General features: G+C 44.0%; 1 protein-coding gene across 2 annotated transcripts in view; it reads left to right on the forward strand.

Moving 5' to 3' along the window:
* Window positions 1-21664, forward strand: part of SPTBN5 (spectrin beta, non-erythrocytic 5) — a 347370-nt gene that overhangs the window by 161793 nt on the left and 163913 nt on the right. For both annotated transcript variants that reach the window (XM_040332524.1, XM_040332525.1), the window contains exons 32-34: window positions 12397-12576; window positions 17084-17287; window positions 18504-18653. In XM_040332524.1, the coding sequence (XP_040188458.1) occupies window positions 12397-12576; window positions 17084-17287; window positions 18504-18653 (534 nt within the window). The remainder of the gene's footprint in view (window positions 1-12396; window positions 12577-17083; window positions 17288-18503; window positions 18654-21664) is intronic.

The raw sequence follows: 21664 nt of genomic DNA on the forward strand, positions 1-21664 counted from the left end.
TTGTAGGAAAATGGCGCCAGTTACAGTACTGGTTGTCTAAGACCCAGCAGTAAATGCACCCATTGGCACCCTCGGCAATCATTGAAAGCAAAAACCTGTCAAATATAATTGCAGTAGTAATACCACTTACTGTATATACATGACATTTGTCTCCCACCAAACTGATAGTTGTTTGGGTGTACATCTGAACAGCCAAAGTTCAGTCTGAACTTATTTTAAGCCCGAACCTTAAGCTCATCCCTAGCAATCATCTTTCACAGTTGGTCCTGTTGTAAAACTATAAAAGATGTAATATGATTGGCAGCCACAGTTATCATTTTGGCTTTAAATACTTTAAAGCATATGCTTAGCATATACTTAGCGGAGGCAAAAAGGACAATAAAATCTTTTATTCCTTCGCTACACTATCCGAAACTATAAAACATTTATTGCTTATTTATACACCTTAAATAACCCCAGTAGTGTTGGAACCATTCATTTAACAGGAGTCACTATTTCACATGGGTATCCTAATTGGTAATTCACAGTCCTTTTTAGCCATCATAGTAAAGTCTGGGGGGCAGATCCACAAAGAAGTTACGACGGCGTATCTATTGATACGCCGCGTAACTTCTATTTTGCTCCGGCGTATCTTTGTTTTGTATCCACAAAACAAGATACGCCTAAAGTTGGGCTAGATCCGACTGGCGTACGTCTTAGTACGTCGTCGGATCTAAGGTGCATATTTACGCTGGCCGCTAGGTGGCGTTTCCGTCGATTTCCGCTTCGAGTATGCAAATTAGCTAGATACGGCGATCCACGAACGTACGTCCGGCCGGCGCATTTTTTTACGTTGTTTCCGTAAGGCTTTTTTCGGCGTATAGTTACCCCTGCTATATGAGGTGTATCCTATGTTAAGTATGGCCGTCGTTCCCACGTAGACATTTTAAAATTTTACGTCATTTGCGTATGTCGCGAAAATAGGGCTTTGCGTAGAATGACGTTCACTTCGTAAGCATTGGCTCGTTGCGGGTTAATTTCGAGCATGCGCACTGGGATACCACCACGGACGGCGCATGCGCCGTTCAAATAAAACGTCATTTACGTCAGGTCAAGACGTATTAACATAAAACACGCCCCCATCTCATACATTTGAATTGCGCGCCCTTACGCCGCCAGTTACACTACGCCGCCGTAACTTATGGCGCAAATTCTTTTAGGATACAGAAAATACGCTGTAAGTTACGGCGGCGTAGTGTATCAGAGATACGCTACGCCGGACGGAAAGAAGCGCCGCGCTTCGTGGATCTGGCCCTGGGTTTTCAAGTACCGTAGTTGATATTGTTAGATGTGATTCTGAATTTTATTCTGCTGGTATTGTCTATTGGAAATAAAATGTATTTTCAGGCTCAGTACTTTCCAGGGACTGAAACCAGTCCAAAATAGTCATTTTTTGAATGTGCCAAACCTCCAGAAGTGCCATCTTACATTAAGATGATTTGCCAGGGAATAGAGTAGTTTTATTTAACTTGGCAATACCTGCTAAGCCACTATTACATTTTATGAGAATAAATTGTGTCACTCTGTTCATTTTTTAAACTGAAAATCACTTACTTGTTACACAAAAACAGGTAGTATTGGGCCAACTCAGCTTTTGATACTCAGTACATGAAGGCATGAATGCCAACATTCTCCTCCTGTCTCCTGTGTTTTTTGACATTTTTATGATTAGGTCACTTATCAGCTTCTCAATGAGCTGCAAGAAAGAAAAGAGGATCTGTTAAATGTCAGAGGTTAAAACTATGCAAATAAAAAAAAACATGTGTTTCCTGAGGACCATTTAAACCCAACTTCAGCCAAAACTTTTTTTTCAGCTTTGGCTATCCTTTAAAAGAAAATAAATACTGTTGAGTTTTTTTGCCATCAGTGACACCATTAGGATACTAACACCTAATTTCCTGCACCCATGGCAGCCTGCAGTGGCAGGACCAGAAATGAAGGGAGCTGTAGACCCTAGACTGCAACAAAAAACACCTGTCAAAGAATCTGTTCCTTTCCAAGACCCAAAGATATGTTTTGGCTGGAGGTGGGCTTTAAAGGGAATGTATGCTAAAAAAAAATATCAAAGCTTCCATTGCATTCCTTTTTTTGAAAATGCTAATGACTTGTTTTGAAGCAGGTGAAATTGGAGCCAAATCAGACCTCCCGATTTGTGTGCTTGTTCTGGGCATTGTAGACAGGCACCTCACAGTTTTAAGCCGCGTACACACGATCAGTCCATCCGATGAGAACGGTCTGATGGACCGTTTTCATCGGTTAACCGATGAAGCTGACTGATGGTCCGTCGCGCCTACACACCATCAGTTAAAAAAACGATTGTGTCAGAACGCGGTGACGTAAAACACAACGACGTGCTGAAAAAAACGAAGTTTAATGCTTCCAAGCATGCGTCGACTTGATTCTGAGCATGCGTGGATTTTTAACCGATGGTCGTGCCTACTAACGATCGGTTTTGACCTATCGGTTAGGAATCCATCGGTTAAATTTAAAGCAAGTTGGCTTTTTTTTTTAACTGATGGTTAAATAACCTATGGGGCCCACACACGATCGGTTTTGACCGATGAAAACGGACCATCAGACTGTTGTCCTCTGTTTAACCTATCGTGTGTACGAGGCCTAAGAAGCACAGATCAGCAATGGCAGCCTACATGTTACCTTAGCACAGATTTACTTTAAAATTATTCAAATTTACTGCTACATTGCTATATTGTGAAAGCAGCACTCCATATTTTCTCTTCATTGCACTTTTATGTTACTAAAATTCAATCGAAAATGCATATGAGTCAAGTATGTTGACTGGTAGAGTTTGGCTTTATCTGGTCATAGATATGAAAGAACCATGGGAATATGGAAGCATGAACTATCTCACGATATCTACTGCCCCAACTACTCCAGTAACAGGAAGATTTGAATCATGCATTGCAGTATAGCCTTAGTAAAGGTAAAGGACAATAAATACACTGCAGTGAGTTTAGCCATAGCTTGTCCGAGAAAATCTTAACTCCAGACATCCCCAGTTTCAGGGGACAGTCCCTGGATTGAGGACACTGTCCCCAGACCAAGTCTATCCCCGGTTTTGTCCCCGGATTGGATTTGAACAGGGGCTGGGGCAATTTCAAAAGACAGTCAATGCAAAATAATAAAAAAAAAAAATCTAAATTACACTCCCTCCGCTCTGCCGCTAGCTTAGGGGGTGTATTTTTTCCATTATCTGTGCCCCTTTCTGATGATCGTGTGCTGGTCGAAGCGGAGGGAATTTTTCTTCTGTTTCGGGTGCATGCCCATTCAGCTTCGCTCGCATGTTCTTCTGCTTTGGCTCAAGTCCCGGCCAACCGCCTGCCTGCTTATCTCCTTGGCTTTTCTTTGTGATCTTCCTCCGCTCCCCACCCAGTAGTAGCCGTGCCTGGACAGTGATGCCGCGTACACATGATCGTTTTTCGTCATGAAAAAAAACCTTGGGGTAGATTCAGGTACATTTACGTTTTTGCCCTGCGCCCCCGCAAATTTACTGCGCTGCCCTTGATTCACGGAGCAGTAGCTCCGTAAATTGCGTGGGCGTGCCGGCAAAATGCCTGGCGTAAGCGCGCGCAATTTAAATGATCCCGTAGGGGGCGGGAATCATTTAAATTAGGCGCGTTCCCGCGCCGATCGTAGAGCGCATGCTCCGTCGGGAAACTTTCCCGACGTGCATTGCGGCAAATGACGTCGCAAGGACGTCATTTGCTTCAAAGTGAACATGAATGGCGTCCAGCGCCATTCACGAATCACTTACGCAAACTACGTAAATTTGAAATTTCGCGACGCGGGAACGACGGGTATACGTAACATTGGCTGCCCCTGCTTAATAGCAGGGGCAGCCTTACGCAAAAGACGCCGTACGGAAACGACGTAAACTGCGTACGCAGGGCATCTGTAACGTTGTAAATCGGCGTTAGTATGCAATTTGCATACTATACGCTGAGCACAACGGGAACGCCACCTAGCGGCCATCGCAAGAATGCAGCCTAAGATATGCGGGCATAAGAGCCTTATGCCGCGCATATCTTAGGCTGCAGTCGGCGTAACGAGGTTCCTGAATCAGGAGCATTCGTTACGCCGGGGCAAGTAAGCAATTGCGCTGTGTAACTATGGTTACACAGGCGCAATTGCTTCTTGAATCCAGGCCCTTGTTTTTTAGCATGTCCAAAAAACGAAGTTTTTCCTACTTCATCATTAAAAATGATGTTGCCTACACACCCTCGTTTTTGAAAAATGATGAACAAAGCGCGGTGACGTACAACACGTACGACGGCACTCTAAAGGGGAAGTTCTATTCGCCTTTGGGCTGCTTTAGCTGATTCCTTGTTAGTAAAAGACGATTCGCGATTTTCTGTCTGTTACAGCGTGATGAATGTACTTACTCCACTATGAATGGTAGTTTTACCTGAACAAGCACTCCCGTCTCATAACTTGCTTCTGGACATGCGCGGGTTTAAAACGTCGTTTTTGCCCACACACGATTATTTTTTACAACCTGAAAAACGTCATTTTTTAAAACGACGTTAAAAAATGCACCATGTTCGAAAAAAAAAATTGTGCTTTTTCAGAAGCCGCAAAACGATGTGAAGCCCCCACACGATCATTTTAAATTACGTTTTTAAAAACGTTGTTTTTTTTCTTTCCCGAAAAACAATCGTGTGTACGCGGCATAAGACTTGACAGACTGTGAGGTGGTGCAGCAGTGGCGACGGGGATTGAGTCACTTATTGCCGCCATTACTAGTAAAAAAAATGTCCCCGGTTTTCATTTTAAAAATCTGGTCACCTTACTATAGTTGCTTCACTACTGTACATGTCCAGAAAGAGCAAACACTATTTTTAAGGCACAGTGGAGGATGAACATGTGCTGTAAATGGCCCATAAACATTGCAATCTAATTTTGGTTCCTGAAGGTCACAAGCAACTGAAACGTAGAATCAGATTATATTTACCGACCTTAAACACCATTAATGTAATGATTTTATATCTCCAGCACACTAAATAGACAGGAAATACAGAAATACAGATTCTTGTAGAAATGCAAATTTAGTTCTTTTTGCAAAAAAAAATTATTCGCCTTTATGGCACTGTTATGCCGCGTACACACGACCGTTATTCATGTCATGGAAAAAAAAAATGCCTTGCATACACACGTTTGTGAAAAAGAATGCTTGAGCAAAGCGCGGTGACGTACAACACGTACAACGGCACTATAAAGGCGAAGTTCCATTCGAATGGCGCCACCATTTGGGCTGCTTTTGCTAATTTCCCTGTCTCATAGCTTGCTTCTGAACATGCGCGTTTTTTCTCCCCCTCGTTAAAGCATACACACGACCGTTTTTCACGACGTGAAAAAGAACGACATGAAAAACGACAAGAAAAAATAGAGCAGGTTCTAAAAAAAAATCGGGCATTTTTCTCGTTGAGAAAAATACTCTGGAGCATACACACGACAAACGGTTGTGTGTACGCGGCATTAGACATACAGGCCCAGATTCACAAAAGAGATACGACGGCGTATCTCCTGATACGCCGTCGTATCTCTGTTTTAGGGTCTTCATAGAATCAGTTACGCATAGTTAGCCCTAAGATCCGACAGGTGTAATTGTTTTACACTGTCGGATCTTAGGATGCAATACCGTGGCCGCCGCTGCGGGGAGTTCGCGTCGTAAACCATCGTCGGGTATGCAAATTAGTAGTTACGGCGATCCACAGCGTTTTTTCGCGTTCGCTACGTCGCTGCTAGTCTAGTTTCCCGTCGCAAAGTTAGTCGTCATTTTAGGTGCCCTAACTTTACACAGCACACGTATGTGCTGTATAAAGTATGGTCGTCGTTCCCGCGTCGAAATTTAAAAAAACTTCCTTCTTGCGTAAGACGTCCGGGAATACGAAAGTACGCTACGCACGTCGCCGTTCGAAAAAATTACGTCACTTTGCGCAAAGCACGGCGGGAAATTCGCAATAGGTCCGGCGCGGGAGCGCGCCTAATTTGAATGGCACACGCCCCTTTGAATTACGCGGGCTTACGCCGGAGGCCGCCAGCGTAAGTTTTCACGCAAGTGCTTGGTGAATCAGGCACTTGCGATGAAAACTTGCGGCGGTGTAACGTATCTACGATACATTACGCTGCCGCGATTCTACGTGAATCTGGCCCACAGTATTTTATAAAGCTGGCCAATAACATCCCAACCCAGCAGTCTGGTACAATGCTTCGGTTAAGACTGGAAATATCTAGGGTGGATAAGGGGCGCTTCGATCATTAACCACTTCCCTACCGGCCCATAGTAAAATGACGTCCACAAAGAACCTCTGCCGTTCAGAGTGGACGTCATATGACGTCCTGGGCTTTGTGGGGGGGATATCTGAATGATGCCTGCAGCTAGAGGCATCATTCAGATATCCTTCTAAACTGCCGGCGATTCTGCACAACGTAAGAACGATCATAGCGGCGGTTCCGCCGCTAGATCGTTCTTACAGGCGGCGGGAGGGGACATTCCCCCCCTCCCGCCGCCATCCGGTGCTTCTCCGGGCTCTCCCGTGCCATCGGGGGCCCGGAGAACGAATCGTCCGGCGCTTGCAGGAAGCATAGAGATGACTGGTGACCAGATGGTCACCAGTCATCTCTATGACCGTCGGAGGACCCGGGCGCGATGTGATGACGTCACGCCCGGGTCCCCGTAAGTAAACAAAGCCGCGATTGCGGCTGCTAAGCAACAGCAAGCATGAGATCGGTGAATTTTTTTTCACCAATTTCATGCTTTCCAGCCTGGAGGAGAGATGTGTGGTCTTATTGACCCCGCATCTCTTCATAAAGAGTACCTGTCACACACATTCCTATTACAAGGGATGTTTACATTCCTTGTAATAGGAATAAAAGTGATCAAAAAAAAAAAAAAAATTAAAAAAAAAGTGTAAAAAAAGAAATAAATATATATATAAAAAAAAAGAAATAAAATTTATTTTTTTAACGCCCCTGTCCCCGGTAGCTTGCGCGCAGAAGCGAACGCACACGCAAATCCCGCCGACATATGTAAACGCCGTTTAAACCACATATGTGAGGTATCGCCGCGTGCGTTAGAGTGCCAGCAACAATTCTAGCACTAGATCTCCTCTGTAAATCTAAACTGGTAACCTGTAAAAAATTTCAAATCGTTGCCTATGGAGATTTTTAAGTACCGAAGTTTGGCGCCATTCCATGAGTGTGCGCAATTTTAAAGCGTGACATGTTAGGTATCTATTTACTCGGTGTAACATCATCTTTCCTATTTTACAAAAAAATTGGGCTAACTTTACTGTTTTTTAATTTTTTTAATTCATGAAACAATTTTTTTCCAAAAAAAAGGCGTTTGAAAAATTATTGCGCAAATACCGTGCAAGATAAAAGGTTTCAATGACCGTCGTTTTATTCCCTAGGGTGTCTGCTAAAAAAACATATATAATGTTTGGGGGTTCTGCGTAATTTTCTAGCAAAAAAATTATGATTTGTACATGTAGGAGAGAAGTGCCAGAATAGGCCTGGTATGGAAGTGTGTATAACTGCCCGGTATGGAAGAGGTTAAACATCCTCATCTATATTTGCTTATTGGGTGAGGCACATGATAATGGTTCCTTGGAATGGTTGAGGATGAGCAGATTTTTCCCCTACCCCCTTCTTTGCCCGAGATGTCTGCCTTTGACCAGCCTATGGCAGTGTAGGAGCAGGTATAATGAAAAAGTACAGTAACTTCCATAGCTGGAATAAAATATGTTCTAAGAATAACTGTATTGTGAACATAAATGTTGCATTGCTTAATTGGGCAATACTTACAGGGAGCGATGGGCAAGAAAACATCTGCCTGTACCAGGGGTCAAGTCCTGGGGAAAAAAGTGTGGGAACTCCCACCCAAGATCCACTCCCCTACCAAAAAAAAAAAAATCATACACTCATATGCATAATTACTAAACCGCACGTTTTTTTTTTTTTCCGATCCACTGTACCTTAGTGATCATTTATGTTACTGGCCGCTTCCTGTATATGGACTATTGTTCCCAGGAGACATTGCGGCATTGAGGAAGTGACAGAATACCCGCACACTACCTGATGAATCCATATACAGGAAGCGACCAGTAACATAAAGCATTACAAAGGTTCGCCTGCCCCTGACAGTGACTCGAGCTGGGCATCGCCGCTTAGTGAAGGATCGGCTCGGGCGGCTCGGCTGTTCTCGGCTTCTCTAGTCCTGCAAAGGGAACTGCGTTCCTGCTGTGAAAAAAGTGCAGGAACTCCGTTCCCAAGCGTTCCCGCAGAACTTGAGCCCTGGCCTGTACTCTGTAGCCACATTAGTTCTTGATTCTTATAATTGAACTCACCTTACAGAAGAAGCATTCCAAGTCAGCTTTGTACTTCTTTTGCTTTCTCAGGATTGTTCCTCCTGAACAATCTCTGGGTGATCAGTATTTACTATGGTCATAAGCACTGTTTATTTCTCTGGAATAAGCTCTAAATGGTGCAGTCCTTGCCCAGGTATAATATCAAGCACACGATTGGCTTTCCATAGTCCTGCTGCTGCCTGCTGATTAAAAAATACATACTGACCTATTCAGCATGGTAGTGCAAACTTTGAATACCATAAATCAAATTTACTATTATAATCGAACAAGATGGTGTCTCTGCTTGCTATAAGTCACTATGGTTTGCAGTATTTTTCCTCGCCCGACACTGTCTTGACTAAAGGTATTTTATTTATTTTTTATTTAAAGAAATACAAGGTGCTAATGCACCAGGTACAGGCTAAAACAAAAAAATCTTGTGCAAAAAGAACGCAGAGAAAACTATTTAATTTGGCTGACCAGATTTGGAGGATGGTAGCAGAGGGGGCAGGGAAACACAAGGGGTTTTCCAGAATAATTATACAAGAGGAACAGTTCTTGTATAGATGAGATGTTTTTCCTCCAACTATCGGTGGTTTTCTTTAAGAGCGTTGGTGAATTTAATGACAGTACCAGTTAACCTGAATGTGCAGTATAGGTACAGTGTAAGTATGGTATAGTCTCACCACAGGTGCAAGGTAGATGTGAGTCAGATGTAGTAAAGGTTTAATGCAATGCGGTATATGTGCACTCGTTTAGAATAAGTGTGTTATGAATTGGGTACACTTGGATTCCTGCTCACAGTGGCTCAGTCCCTGCTAGCAGTATCAGCAATGGGCGAATAGCCCTCCCACCAGTCTCCTGGCTGCTCCAGTGACCTCTCGCTTTAGAAGAGGGGACCCCCTCAGTCTCTCCTTGAAAGCCTCCAGTGATCAATGGTGGGAAGCGTAGGGTGAGTGGATGCATCAGTTTTCCTGCATAGCAGTGAAGGCGCTGTGACACGGGTGGTGCTGCGCTGAACCCGGGTGTCCTCATTCCCAGTCTCAGGCTTGAATCTCCATTGATATGGTCTCCCTCTGGTAGGAAAATATCCAGACAAGTGCTCTCTCTAACTCCCTTGGTGCCAAGAGGAAGAACTTTCCTGGACAATTTAATAAAAATCTCACCACACCTCCTACTGCACAGTGGCAACTGGGATGTGTAGTGCAAGGAGTCTATCCGTCCCATTATATGGCTGCCATTTCAAACTATAACTCCCAGGATTCTCATCGCCCTAAATCGAAGTCTATGGACTTGTTTGGCTTTAGCTCTCCCCCTGCTGGCCTGAGGAGAATGTTGCAGCATACCACCAGTATCTACGTAGAGGAAGAGAAGAATAAAAGGCAATGGCCCAGATTCACAAAGCACTTACCCCGACATATAACAAGTTACGCCGAAGTGCAAATGTGCGCCGTCGTATCTGTGCGCCAGACCCACAAACTAATATGCGCCTAAAAACAGGCTTCACCCCGCCGACGTAACTTACATTTAGGCTGGACGCATGGTTGCGCTCCCATTGATCAGCCATTCAAATAGGAAAATGAGGAAAATACGGCGATTCACGAACGTGCGTGTGCCCGGCGCATGCTACGCGAGATGCGCGTAAGTTGTACGTCCGGCGTAAAGTTATGCCCCATAAAGGAGGTGCAACCCAGCAACAGACATGCACAGGTCTGCACCAGGGAACACAAGCCGACATATTTTGCATTGGACGTGTGTCTGGCTGGGCGTACGTTATGTTCACGGCGTACGCAGTGATCCGGCGTAGCTTAGGCAGTTGTGCCGGCGTGGTTGTCTGGCGCTCGGCCCATCATTTGCATGGGGTCACCCCTTATTTGCATGGGTTCATGCCCACTTCCACCTACGCCGATGTACGCCTTCAAAACCCATGCGACGCTGGCGCACCGTTGGGAGCACTGGCTTGCTGAATGCAGTGCTTGCCTCTCTGCGCTGCGTTGGCGTAGCGTACATTGTTTTCCCTACGGCGGCGTAATGTGCGCTTGCTCTCTGTGAATCTGGGCCAGTGTCTTCTTCTCCATATTGCTGTAGACTAGGATATAGCTCAGGACATGGCTACAGATTTATTTTTTAACAAAGGATTTATTAATATATAATCCAACATATCAGGACAGCAATTAGATGGGTAAATTGTGTAATAAGCAAACATAAGGCAAAAAAACTAATTGAAATAATAATAAAAAGGAGATGTAGGCAGTGGCATTATGCAGGTTTCAAGCATAACGTTGGCTACAGATTTAATTCACTACTTGTTGTAGGACTGTATGACAGCCTTATGTTTAGAGCAGCAAAATTGTAGAACTTCCTTTCTCGGCCAGTGGTATCAGCTGGAAGTGTTGACAAATTAAAAAAAACTCTAGACACCTTGTTCACCTTAGACGTAATATACATGCATGTTCTTGAAGACTTAATCTGATGCACACTAATGCACAGATGTAGGTTGGCCCGGATGGACCTATATCTTTTTCCAATCTTATCTACTATGTAGCTAAATAAAAATATTGAACAAACACAGTAAGCTACAGTGAATCCAAGAAGCAACACAGAAAAGCAGGGGTGCCCATCCTTTTGAAGCACGAGGACCACTTAAGCGACTTGGTAACTGGTCACGGGCCACAATCAGCAGAGGGGGCAGATGGCAGGTCCATGTCCGCTCTGCATTTGCAGAGTGGACACGGACACAGCCGGATCGGATTGGAGGTAGCACACAAGTCGGTTTACATCTGCCACTCCTTGGAGGTGAATGGATGGTCCAATTGGGTCGGACTGATCGTGTGAAAGGGGCCCAAGGCTGGTTTCACACTGATGCGCTGCGGTTCACCCACACCGCGGGTGCAACGCAGTGTCCCCTTTTTCTGTATTTTGCAATAGACTTCTATTATATTCTGCAGGTTTGGTGCACTTTCAGAAAGCTCAAACTTGCAGGTAATAACATATGGCTCAGTGCAGGTAACCCGCAGGTGCGGTGCGCTGCTCTGCATCTGCGGATTAGTTTGAAAGCAGCCCAATAACCACTGCAGAACAGATATGCCCATATATACACTGTGATTTTAATAATAAACTGACCTTCAATAACAGTATTCTATTCCATGCCAGAGCAGGAGGTCGCGGGCCACATCAGAGGGCTCCGCGGGGCTACATGTGGCCCCCGGGCCACTGGTTGGACACCCCTGCAGAAGAGCAACTAGACATTACCTTAGCTTAACATGGTCCAGAATTGATAGAATAATTCAGAAATGTATAGATCTAAATAAAGATGTGGTGATGGTGTTTTTGAAATAGTGCTGCATTTGTATACCATGTTTACGGTAACTGTTTTCTTTCACTTTGGAATTGGATTTTCTTTAGCTGTCACCAGGGCTGGACTGGGACAAAAATTTGGCTCTGGACTTCATCCAGACTGGCCCACTTTGACAGGTCTCTCCCATGGCGGCCGGACAACGAACCGCACCCACCCCCCCCCCCCCCCCCCCCGGCCACCCAAACCCCCTCTCCTCCTTCACTAGCCACTAGCCGTTCTACTTTATTAGAGTAGAAGGGCTGGTACAGCTCCTCTTATAGGCAGTACCAGTGGGGAAGCTAGACATTATTTTACCCGTGGGAAAAAAATCTGTTCGGTGCCCCCCCCCCCCCCCATGGGACAAGATTAGGTAGAAGTGAGAAACTCCCAGGCCATAGCTGTTGAGCCAGCTGTCTGTCCCCTCCCCCCATGATCCTCTGCCGTCCCCCCTGCTCCTCTGTTCCCCCCAGGTGAGCGCTGCGGGGAGGGAGAGACAGAGGAGTGGAGGGGGGCGGCAGTCCGCTGTCACCTAAGCCGGCCCACTGAGCCATCGGCCCACCGGGAAACTCCATGTAGTCCCAATGGCCAGTCCATCCCTGGCTGTCACCATTTATAAAGGTGGAACTGTGCTTAGTGTTTAATTCTGTTTTCCAGCTACAAGAGGTCATTGATGCAGCTGATGAAGCTCTACCCAAGTGTTCCAGAGACCAGATTAAGTCTTTACAGCAAAAGCAGCAGGAGGTGGTGGAAAGATGGGAACTGACCAAGAACAAAGTGGAGAAAAGAAGGAGTGACCTGGAACAAGCTTGTAAACTATATTTCTTCTTGGCTGCTGTAAGTTTATCATTTTGTAGAACAACAGATGTACACTACACTCTAGTAACCCATACATTGCAGCAGATTATGTGGTTCCAATCAGTCTAAGGGTAAACTGGGGGTGCAATTGGATTACTCAGCAATATGTTAGAAGCCCAAATTTGTATCAGGATTTTTTGTATGCACAAAATCAATACAATACATATCAGAGTATTGGTATCAAGGGTTTGCAACTCTCTTAATACACTCAGTACTCTAGATGCTGCTTTCTATGAACTGCTGAGGTCATAGTAAATTGTGATGAGGGTACACAGGACTATTTGCTATGGATCCCAAGGCAAAATACTGTATGTCCATCTTTGAAGTGGAGACTTCTCCTTGTCAAGTGTCAGCTCAGTGTTATCATTGTCTATTTAACTTTGCAGTTGGTAAGGGTTTCAATATGAGAATCACGTGTAGACTGGAGGGGAACACTAGCTGGCTGTGAATCATAGATAAATATAATCTGGAACCGAGCTGTGGAGCTGTGACCAATCCTCCTTATATGAACATTAGACAGCTGTCTCTCTTGTAACCCTTTATTTGAGTAACACAAGCTAAGTCTTGCTTTACAAAGACTGGGTTTTTAGCAATAAAAGGCATGAATACTAAATAGGTCTTGATCATATGCCGTTTAAGCACCACTTGTTCATGTTTATGTAATGATTGTAACTAGGGTTGTCCAGATACCGATACCAGTATCGGTATCGGGACCGATACCGAGTATTTGCAGGAGTACTAGTACTCGCGCAAATACCCCCGATACCTAAATAGAATACTTCCCCCCCCCGCCGCTCCTGCCGCATCGTGCCGCCGCATCGAGGGACATGGCTAGAGGGACATTGCTGCATATGTGAGGGACATTGCTGCATATGTGAGGGACATGGCTGCATATGTGAGGGACATGGCTAGAGGGACATGGCTGCATATGTGGGGGACATGGCTGCATATGGGGGGGACATGGCTGCATTTGGGGACACATTTAAAAAAAGTATCGGTATTCGGTATCGGCGACTACTTGAAAAAAAGTATCGGTACTTGTACTCAGTCCTAAAAAAGTGGTATCGGGACAACCCTAATTGTAACATTACAGTTTAAAGGGGGTGTAAACCCTCATGTTGCATAAGATGCATTCAGGTGAAAAAACTTCTAGCAATCACTGCCCCCCCAGCCCCCCTGTTTTACTTACCTGAGCCGTGGAATTCACTCGTCGGTGACGTGCTATCCCTCTATCCACGGGGGCCCAGCTCTTGATTGGATAGATTGATAGCAGCGCAGCCATTGGCTCCCGCTGCTGTCAGTCAAATCCAATGACGCAGTGACTGGGGGGCAGGGACGAGTCAGGCCTCGTACACACGACCAAGTTTCTCGGCAAAAACCAGCAAGAAACTTGCTGGGAGATATTTTTTTGCCAAGGAAACCGGTCGTGTGTACATTTTCGTCGAGGAAACTGTCGAGAAACTCGACGAGCCAAAAAGAGAGCAAGTTCTCTATTTCCTCGACGGGAATGGAGAAACTTGCCTTGTCGAGTTCCTCGACAGCCTAACAAGGAACTCGACGAGGAAAACTATGTGTTTCGCCCGTCGAGTTCCTCGGTCGTGTGTACGAGGCTTCATACATTCGGCGGGTATGGACGCCGAATGAATGACACAGGAGTGAGCCCGCAAGGTAACCCCCCGGGAGAGCACTTCTCCTAGCGGGTTATCTGATGTAGGGAGGAGTGCAAAACCTGCAGCGGGACCCCAGAAGTCGTGGATCGGGGGCCACTCTGTGCAAAACCAGCTGCACATTGGTAGTAAGTATAAGGCTGGCAGAAGGCTAGCCTGAATTTGTAGGTGGAGTCTGCTGAGTATATTAATCCTCCTACCCTGTCGGGTCCGGTGTTGGCGCCATTTCAGGTTTCCCACCCACCCGTTTCCCCCAGCTTCATACACACTATTTCTCTTTGTACATTTTCTTATTCTTACATTCAGGGTATGCCCTCTTTTCAGGCATACCGACCAGCTAGGCCAAGCACACCTCAGGCCTTGGTTGTTAGGGTCATCGCAGTTCTTACTCGAAGACGCTGACTACAAGTATAACATGTTTGTTATTTAGAAAAAAAAAAAAAGCTTTACAGTCACTTTAAGTGAGAAGAATAGTGGAATCACAACAACTCTACTCTAGAAGGCAAAAGCCCACAGCCATTGTGGATGAAGCGATTGAAAGAAGCACTGGCTCAAGGACCGCTCACTGTTTATATACGTCATTTTTTCAAAGATGGATATCTCGGTAACGGCAGCAGCTGCTGCCACAACCGAGATATCAATCTTTCCTGTGAGCGGTCCTGTAAACTATAACTATGGTCTCTGCGGCGGATTCGCCACAAGATCACCGTTATCGGCGGCGGGAGAGGGCCCCTCCCGCCACTCTCCCGCGCCCTCTGCCGCTTACTGTAGTGGCGGAGGCGATCGGGTCCTGTCTCCTGCTCGGCTGGGATACGAGTGAGGGCAAGATGGCCCCCACCCGTCTCTATAGCATAGCAGGGCGGAAGCGACATCAAAATGTCACTTCCGCCCATGCTTCTTAAAGGCATATTTACTTGTTGTAATTTTTTCAAATGACAATTATTTTTTTTTGCATTGTAGTCTAAATATGAGATCTGAGGTCTTTTTGACCCCAGATCTCACATTTAAGAGGTCCTGTCATGCTTTTTTCTATTACAAGGGATGTTTACATTCCTTGTAATAGGAATAAAAGTGACCAATTTATTTTTTATTTATTTTTTTACTGTAAAAATTAATAAAATAAATACAAATAAATAAGAAAACAAAAACATTTTTTTTTTTAAAGCGCCCCGTCCCGACGAGCTCGCCAGCAGTAGCGAACGCATATGTGAGTAGCGCCCGCATATAAAAACGGTGTTCAAACCACACATGTGAGGTATCACCACGATCGTTAGAGCGAGAGAAATAATTCTAGCCCTAGACCTCCTCTGTTACTCTAAAGATGCAACCTATAGAATATTTTAAACGTCCCCTATGGAGATTTTTAAGGGTAAAAGTTTGACGCCATTCCACGAGTGGGCGCAATTTAAAAAAAAAAAATTGGTCTATCTTTACTGCTTTCTTATTTTTTTTATTCAAAAAGTGAATTTTTTCCAAAAAAAGTGCGCTTGTAAGACCGCTGCGCAAATACAAAAAGTATTGCAATGACCGCCATTTTGTTCTCTAGGGTGTTAGAAAAATATATATATATATATATATATATATATATATATATATATATATATATATAATGTTTGGGGGTTTTAAGTAATTTTCGAGCAAAAAAAAAAAACTGTTTTAATCTTGTAAGCACAAGTCTGAAAAAAGTGGTGCATACTAGCTCATTATGCCTTTTGCCTTTCAGGTGTAAAAAAAAAAAATGACTGCGGGTATACAACCGCTTTAAAGGAACCTATTTAGAAAATAAAAAACAAACCTTTACAACCCCTTTAAGCACCCCATACATTAATCATTTGTTTTCACCCAACCAGCGGGTTAAACTCGATTCCCCCACCTACACACTCGAGGTGGATGATGTAATCTTCCCCTGCTGAGATATTGTATTCTGACAGCCAGAAAATATCACCGCTGTCAGAGTACATTGATCAGGCTATAACCGGTGGAGCTAAACATGGGGAAACTTTACAACAGGGCGGTTATACAGAAGTCAATCGGTAGATTTGCCCATACACTATTCAAAATTTAAATCCATGTATCACCGGATTTAGAATACTAGTTGCCCGGATGTCTTTGGCTCCAGGCCTTGTACACACGACCGAGTTTCTCAGCAAAAACCAGCAAGAAACTTGCTGGGAGATATTTTTTTCCCGAGGAAACCGGTCGTGTGTACACTTTTCGACGAGGAAACTGTCGAGAAACTCGACGAGCCAAAAAGAGAGCAAGTTCTCTATTTCCTCGACGGGAATGGAGAAACTTGCCTTGTCGAGTTCCTCGACAGCCTAACAAGGAACTCGACGAGGAAAACGATGTGTTTCGCCCGTCGAGTTCCTCGGTCGTGTGTACGGGGCCTTAGAGTCACTGAACTAGAGCAAGAATTTAGCAAGAGAAGTTTGAGTAAATTTAGAAATCTTCTTTAGAAAGTTTCTGTACTCACCTCATGTAATCTCAATAAAAATCAGAAAGTATGTAGGCTATTGAATCAGCATACGATCAGTTATGACAGCAGCCATATTCTTACTCTACAGGTTTCCTTTAAATCCATCCATCTTATTTGGTAGGGCGAAGATTAAAGTGCTGAAATCAGCAACTCATAGAAACCTTGTACGTTTAATTGATAAGACCTGAAGTGACCTAAAGTCTGGTAGCAACTATATTTTTCAACTAAATACAGCTAAATACAGCTTCATTGACTATGATATATGACGTCAATTGCAAAAGTTGAATAGAATGTTTTTAATCAAGTTAAGTTACATATATTATAGCTGTTTTTCTGTGTTTAGGTACGTGACTACTTCTCCTGGGCAGCAGAGATAACCCGAGAGATGCAGGCCGAAGAGACCATACGTGGTGTTTTGGCTAGTAGTGAAAAGCTGAAAGCCCACCAAGATATGAAGCAAAATATAGATGCTCATCAGGAAACCTACAACAGGACAGTGTCCATTGGCCAATCCCTACTCCAAGAGGGCAAAATTCCTTCCATACAGGTAAAATTCATTGTTAACTTTATCTAGTATTGTAAAAAAAAGCCGCATTACAGATGTTAACATATCTGTCTATGCTTATGGCAGTACACAATAGCTGAATTGTAAGTTTGTTAATACATAGTTACATAGTAGGTGAGGCTGAAAAAAGACACAAGTCCATGAAGTCCAACCTATGTGTGTGATTATATGTCAGTATTACCTTGTATATCCCTGTATGTTGTGGTCATGTTGTGGTCATGTTGTGGTCATTCATCTAATGTTTTTTTTAAACTATTGATGCCCCCCCGAGACCACCACCTGTGGAAGGGAATTCCACATCCTGGCCGCTCTTATAGTAAAGAACCCTCTACGTAGTTTATAGTTAAACCTCTTTTCTTCTAATTTTAATGAGTGGCCACGTGACTTGTTATACTCACTTCTGCGAAAAAGTTTTCTCCCTATTGTGGGGTCACCAGTAAGGTATATTGAAATAAATCCTCTCTGAAGCTTCTCTTCTCCAGAGAGAATAAGTTCAGTGCTCGCAAACCTTTCATCTTAACTAATATCCTGCAGACCTTTTATTAGCTTTGTTGCCCTTCTTTGTACTCGCTCCATTTCCAGTACATCCTTCCTGAGGACTGGTGCCCAGAACTGGACAGCATACTCCAGGTGAGGCCGGACCAGAGTCTTGTAGAGTGGGAGAATAATCGTTTTATCTCTGGAGTTATTCCCTTTTTTAATGCATGCCATGATGCCAATATTCTGTTTGCTTTGCTAGCAGCAGCTTGGCATTGCATGCCATTGCTGAGCCTATCATCTACTAGGACCCCCAGGTCATTTTCCATCCTAGATTCCCCCAGAGGTTCTCCCCCTAGTGCATTCATATTTATGCCACCAAAATGCATTATATTACATTTTTCAACATTAAACCTCATTTGCCATGTAGTTGCCTACCCCATTAATTTGTTTAGATCTTCCTTGGCAACTTACAGATGCTGAGAGTATACATTGCATTGTCATATCAATGTACACTTTAAAAAAATGTTAGCAGGAGGGGAAACAATTTGTTTAGTAGAAGAAAGAAGAAGTAGAAGATGTTTTTCTGACAAAAAAAGCTTAGTTTAAAAAAACGTAAAAACAAAGTTTAACTCCACTTTGGTATGAATAACTCCAAATGTAAAGCTATGATAAATTTAGCCAAAACAAGCATATTGATTCTTGCGTGTTTTTTTTTTAGATCAATGACAAACTTCAAGCTCTCGTAGAAGAAAATAAGACACTTTACAAGCAATGGGAACTGAAGAGAAAGTTGCTGGAGCAAGTGCACCAAGAACAAGTCTTCTACAGAGACATTGGGAACATGGAGAAGATCCTGAATGCACAGGAGGTAAGCAAACCATAGTAGCTACATACAGCTTCTTAAAGTGGTGTTCCAGCCGCAATTTTTTTTTTTTTTAAAGTCAGCAGCTACAAACACTGTAGCTGCTGACTTTTATTATTGACACTTACCTGTCCAGGGAGCCAGCGAAGTCGCCCCCCGAGGCTGATCCGTCCATCGGATCGTGTGCCGGCGCCGCCATCCTCACTAAGGGAAACAGGTAGTGAAGCCGTGAAATGGGAAAGACACATGGTGGAAAGGAGGAATGCTGCTCACCCCGAAAAATAGAAAATGGGAAAATCCCCCAGTGGGGTTTTTAGGCAGCTGGGTAAAAAAATAGCAAAGGTGTATGATAAAAAGTTTTATTGTATAACATTTTTGAAAATCACAGTTGAGATACAAGCTCTGGTATAAAGTCTTGTACAGTGTGCACAAGCATAAAATGTGTCAAACAACTAGACATTGAACGTGTACAAGTTTGAGACAAATGCTGACACGTTTCAACCCCTAGATGGGGTCTTCTTCAGAGGTTTTGGATGCTGCTGTAACGAAATACGAATAAATTGCATAGTTACCAATTTTCTGAGTGTGAGCATGAATGACTTGAGCCCGAGTATTTCATTAAAATGTAGTCCACAGAGGATCCCAGATGAGCCTCCCAAACCGGGGGGCAACCCCAAGGGAAGACGGGGGGCAACCCCAAGGGAGGACGTCACATGCGGCTTACAGGGAGTCACAGATATATGGAGAGAAAGTCCACAAGACAACCGGCCTGGGGAGGGGGAAAGGGGATTGAGAGAGGGGGGTACCAGCACCTACGGCAGAGTATTAAATATATGATTACAAAAATGTATTAGAGATTTCATAATGATAAATTTGATATTTCAATCTGTGACTCCCTGTAAACCACATGTGAACCTCTGAAGAAGACCCCCTCTAGGGGTTGAAACGCATCAGTTTGTTTATGTAATTTTTTTTAGGGTGGACCTCCGCTTTAACCACTTGAAGACCAGGCATTTTCTGGCACTCTTTGTTTACATGTGAAAATCGTTTTTCTGGGCTTTTTTTTGCTAGAAAATTACTTAGAACCTTCTAACATCATTTTTTTTTATGCAGAGGCCCTAGAGAATAAATTGGTGGGTTTTGCAATTTTTTATGTCACACCGTATTTGAGCAGAGGTTTTTATCCATAGGCAATGTTTTAAAAGCCTCTACAGGTTACCACTTTAGATGTACAGGGGAGGTCTAGTGCTAGAATCACTGCCCATGACCTGGCATTTGTGGCAATACCTCACATGTGTGTGACGATTGCTGTTTGCGTGCATGCTTAGTGGGTTGGTCAGTCAGTTGGGGCCCTGCACTTACCCCATCTCGCGGGCGGCGGAGGCATCTCACCAGGCTGCCGGCAGCTGCTTTCTCACTTACCTTGCATCTTCTCCCTCCTCCTCCTGGTGGCCAATCCAATGGGATCTTCTTTCAGGCCAATCGAGTGATGGGACCCACTTCCTGATTGGCCGGGAGGAGAATCAGTGTTACAATAGCAAATATTATTTCGCTTTTGTCACACAACTGAGTGGGCTTTGGGTGCAGTGCTCTGGGCCATGAGCCCACCCGTTTTCGAAGCCTATTAGAAATTACGTATTTTTTGAACGGCGACGTGCGTTACGTCGTTTCGTATTCCCGGACATCTTACGCAAAAAATAAATAAATTGAAATTCGACGCTGGAACGACGGCTATACTTTAACATGGCTGTTCTAAATGTAAGCCATGAAAAAGCAGGCCTAAGTTTGCGACGGGAAAAACCGACTAGCGACGAAGTAAAAGAGATTGCCACGAACGCGCGTATCTTCGTGAAATGCCGTAATCAGCTAATTTGCATACCCGACGCTGGAAAACGACGCCAACTCCACCCAGCGGCCGCCGGAAAATTACACCTAGGATCCGAAGGCGTACAAAGCCGTACGCCTGTCAGATCTTAGCCAAAAACCATCGTATCTTTTTGGTGAATTACAAATAAAGATACGACGCGGCAAATTTGAAAATACGCCGGAGTATCAGTAGATACTCCGGCGTATTTCCTCTGTGAATCTGGCCCATATTTCACTGAAGACAACCATTGCCTATGCATTTTTCTCCTTGTACGTTTAGTTTGTTTTCTCCAGGTTTAAAACCACATAAAACCTATTAGAGAGTAGCATTAAGGTAGAAGTATACCCTCTGACCTTATGATATGTGTCACCTGACACAAATGCCATCTTGTATCTTATTTCAGGCTCTTGTTCATGCATGCATCTCTGCACCAGTTGTGTAAAAGTGTCACAGAATATTGTCCTGTTGATAGGTCAGATAGAGCTGAATCTTGACATGAGCAATTGCACAAGCGGTGGCTTTTAAATCAGCTCTAGCTCCTTTCTATTTTGGGATTTGGCATCTTCTTCCCTTTGTTGTGTCTGCTGGCTCTCCAACTAAAACAGACACTGTGAAACCGGGGGCAACTGATGTGCTGCCTTTTCATAACATGTGCACTCTGCTGTCAGGGTTTAGGGATAGAACCGAGGAATACTATTCAGACTTCATCCTTTTTGTAGGTTTTTTTTTTCTTGTGTCGACTGGCACACACAGTTGGAAAATCGAGGCAAGAGACTTTGTTTGGGCACTGGACTTGTACCTGTCACCTCAAAAATTCCATTACAGTATAAAATAGAATTAAACCACCTGCTTTTCTAATAAACTCAATAATGATGTATTTTCTGTTTTGGCTTTGTCTTTTGCAATTTTTATAGCTTTCTCATAAAGGGAAATATCCAGACTGTTCACATTAAGACTTCTGGAGGTTAAGGTTGCAAGTTAACCTTTTTATTGAGAATGTAAATGAATAGATGTGTGTTTTGTATGAAATAGTTCTCATTAGTTCCAACATGGATCGAAAAGCTAGCTCCAGTTAAAAATGTATGGTCAAGCTGTAAAAAGATACTGTATTCATTAAGGGTGAACGGGAGCCCCACCCCCTTTATCCATG

Source organism: Rana temporaria, chromosome 13, assembly GCF_905171775.1.
Source record: "Rana temporaria chromosome 13, aRanTem1.1, whole genome shotgun sequence".
Classification (NCBI taxonomy): Eukaryota; Metazoa; Chordata; class Amphibia; order Anura; family Ranidae; genus Rana; species Rana temporaria.